This window comes from Orycteropus afer, unplaced genomic scaffold (genome assembly GCF_000298275.1).
Source record: "Orycteropus afer afer isolate SDZICR_OR568_19922 unplaced genomic scaffold, OryAfe1.0 scaffold00650, whole genome shotgun sequence".
Classification (NCBI taxonomy): Eukaryota; Metazoa; Chordata; class Mammalia; order Tubulidentata; family Orycteropodidae; genus Orycteropus; species Orycteropus afer.
Window position 1 is genome coordinate 980,809 of NW_006922237.1, and position 2,522 is coordinate 983,330.

The 2,522-nt window shown below is 36.3% G+C and overlaps 1 protein-coding gene across 1 annotated transcript; it reads left to right on the plus strand.

The window, feature by feature from the left end:
• The first annotated feature begins 29 nt into the window (after positions 1–29).
• On the plus strand, positions 30–959 carry LOC103210785 (olfactory receptor 4P4-like). Its single transcript, XM_007956695.1, has one exon. The coding sequence runs from the start codon at positions 30–32 to the stop codon at positions 957–959; it is 930 nt and encodes a 309-aa protein (XP_007954886.1).
• The last annotated feature ends 1,563 nt before the right edge of the window (positions 960–2,522 follow it).

Here is a 2,522-nt window from a genome sequence, read left to right on the forward strand (position 1 = left end):
TAATTTTTGTATTCTACCTATCATGCACCATGGAAAAGAGAAATAATATCAGTGTATTTATTCTCTTGGGACTTTCTCAAAGCAAGAATATTGAAATCTTCTGCTTTGCATTATTTTTATTTTGCTATCTTGTTATTTGGATAGGGAATTTGCTCATAATAATTTCTATTACTTATAGTAAGCTAATTGGCCAGCCCATGTATTTCTTCCTTAATTACCTCTCTCTCTCCGACATTTGCTACACATCCACTGTGACACCCAAACTAATGAACGACTTACTGGAGGAAAGAAAGACCATTTCCTATAATAGCTGCATGACACAGCTATTTACCACACATTTCTTTGGAGGCATCGAGATTTTTATCCTCACAGGGATGGCCTATGACCGCTACGTGGCCATCTGCAAGCCCCTGCAGTATACTGCCATCATGAGCAGGCAGAGGTGTAATGCCATCATCATAGCTTGCTGTATTGGAGGATTTGTACACTCCGCCTGTCAGTGTCTTCTCACCATCTTCTTACCTTTCTGTGGCCCCAATGAGGTAGATCATTACTTTTGTGATGTGTATCCTTTGCTGAAACTGGCCTGCACTAATACACACACAATAGGTCTCTTAGTCATTGCTAATTCAGGCCTAATTGCTTTGGTGACTTTTGTTGTCTTGATGTGGTCTTATTTTTTTATTTTATACACTCTCAGAGCATACTCTGCAGAGAGCCGCAGGAAAGCTCTTTCCACTTGCACTTCTCACATAACAGTGGTGGTCCTGTTTTTTGTACCTGCATTATTCATTTATATTAGGCCAGCCATCACTTTTCCAGAAGACAAAGTGTTTGCACTTTTCTACACCATCATTGCCCCCATGTTCAACCCTCTGATCTACACATTGAGAAACAGGGATATGAAGAATGCCCTCAGGAAAGTTTGGTGCCATTATATGCTCTGGGAGGAAAAGTAACTTTTTAGATGCATTCCTGCTCTCAAGTCAGGTCCCCTGGAATCACAACTATGGATAAGAATCCCTCCCATCATCTGTCTTGACCCGCATTCGGAGAGAGAAATCAGAACACAGGGGATGCACTCTCTATGTTGTTTTATACCCTGTATGAGATTTTGCAAATAAAGTGTGCATATTATTTATACCATTCTCTATCTGACTTAATCTTTAACAATGTGTTCACATGAAAAGAAACAACCAGTTTCTTAAACATAAAGGATATATCATTTATTTGGCATTGCAATGAAAGAGATAAATAATGTGTTTTCCATTCCATAAATATGTTTTAAATATAACATTGCCTTCCAAAATTTAAAACATTTTACTGAAATTTAAATACAAGAAATTGTACATATTATACATTTACAGCTTATTAACTTTGAGAAGCTGAGCACTGTCAAGAAATTAGCATCCAGATCAAGAGTCAAAAATTGCCAGCTAGAAGCCTTTTGCCTATTTATAATCACTACCTCCTAAAGGCAATCATTATTTTATCTATAAGATCATAGGTTACTTTTATCTGTTTCTGTACTTTTTGGCAAATAAATGATTCATATTGTATTCTTTAGTGTCTGATCTCTTGTCATTGTTTTCATGAGATTGCCTATGTTTTTTTTCGTGTGTGTATTTTCTGGTCATTTATTTTTATAGATATATAGTGTCTCATTGTATGAATGTATGGCAATTAATCTATTCATTCTCTAGTGCTATACATGACGAGTACTACTGTCAATAAATTGAAACATGTTTTTTGGTGCATATATGTCTTCTGTTGTTTTGTGAAGAATATTTCATTTGTAATTAAGACTCAAAGATTTAAGATACTGATTGTGCTCTTGGATTAACACTCTAATATATTACTGACACAAAGTAAAAGATACATGAAAGAAAAGAAGAATTTTCAGTAAGAAAGCACTAGGAAGAGTGGGAGGGGGGAGCCTTAGAAATATGTGAAACTTCTCATAGTTCTAGAATCCATGTGACCAAGTATGGCATATGCTTATTAATTCTAACTGACCTGTCAATCACAGACTCATGTAGGGAAAAAAAAAAAAGAAGAAGAAGAGGTGAAAAAAGAAGAATGATCTTAGAGAGGGAGTTGACACAGGGGAGCTCAGAATAATGCTCACAGATAGAGCATCTGTTTACTTTAGCAAGATTAATATATAGGCAATTGCCATTGGGAGATTTATCAGATAGGATCCTTACTGAAGCATATGGAATTCCTTGACCTATTAATTAAAACAGGGAAAATTCTATAACGCCTTAAGAAGAAAAAATTGGGCCTACATTGGGCCTCCAGATTAGTACAGTGGGGCAAGATAAAGAAGAAATTTTATCAATTCAAGTTATTACTGGGGTTTTCACATACACACACACACACACACTACCAAAAAAAAATCAAATTCACTGCCATCAAGTCATTTCTGGCTCATAGCCACCCCCCCACTGGAATTTCTGAGGCTATAAATCTTTATAGAAGGAGACATACCCATCTTCCTTCCATGGAGCAGCTGGTGGATC

Bases quoted from the DNA above. Each gene is read 5' to 3' on its own strand.
- LOC103210785 (XM_007956695.1), top strand. From the start codon at position 30: ATGGAAAAGAGAAATAATATCAGTGTATTTATTCTCTTGGGACTTTCT.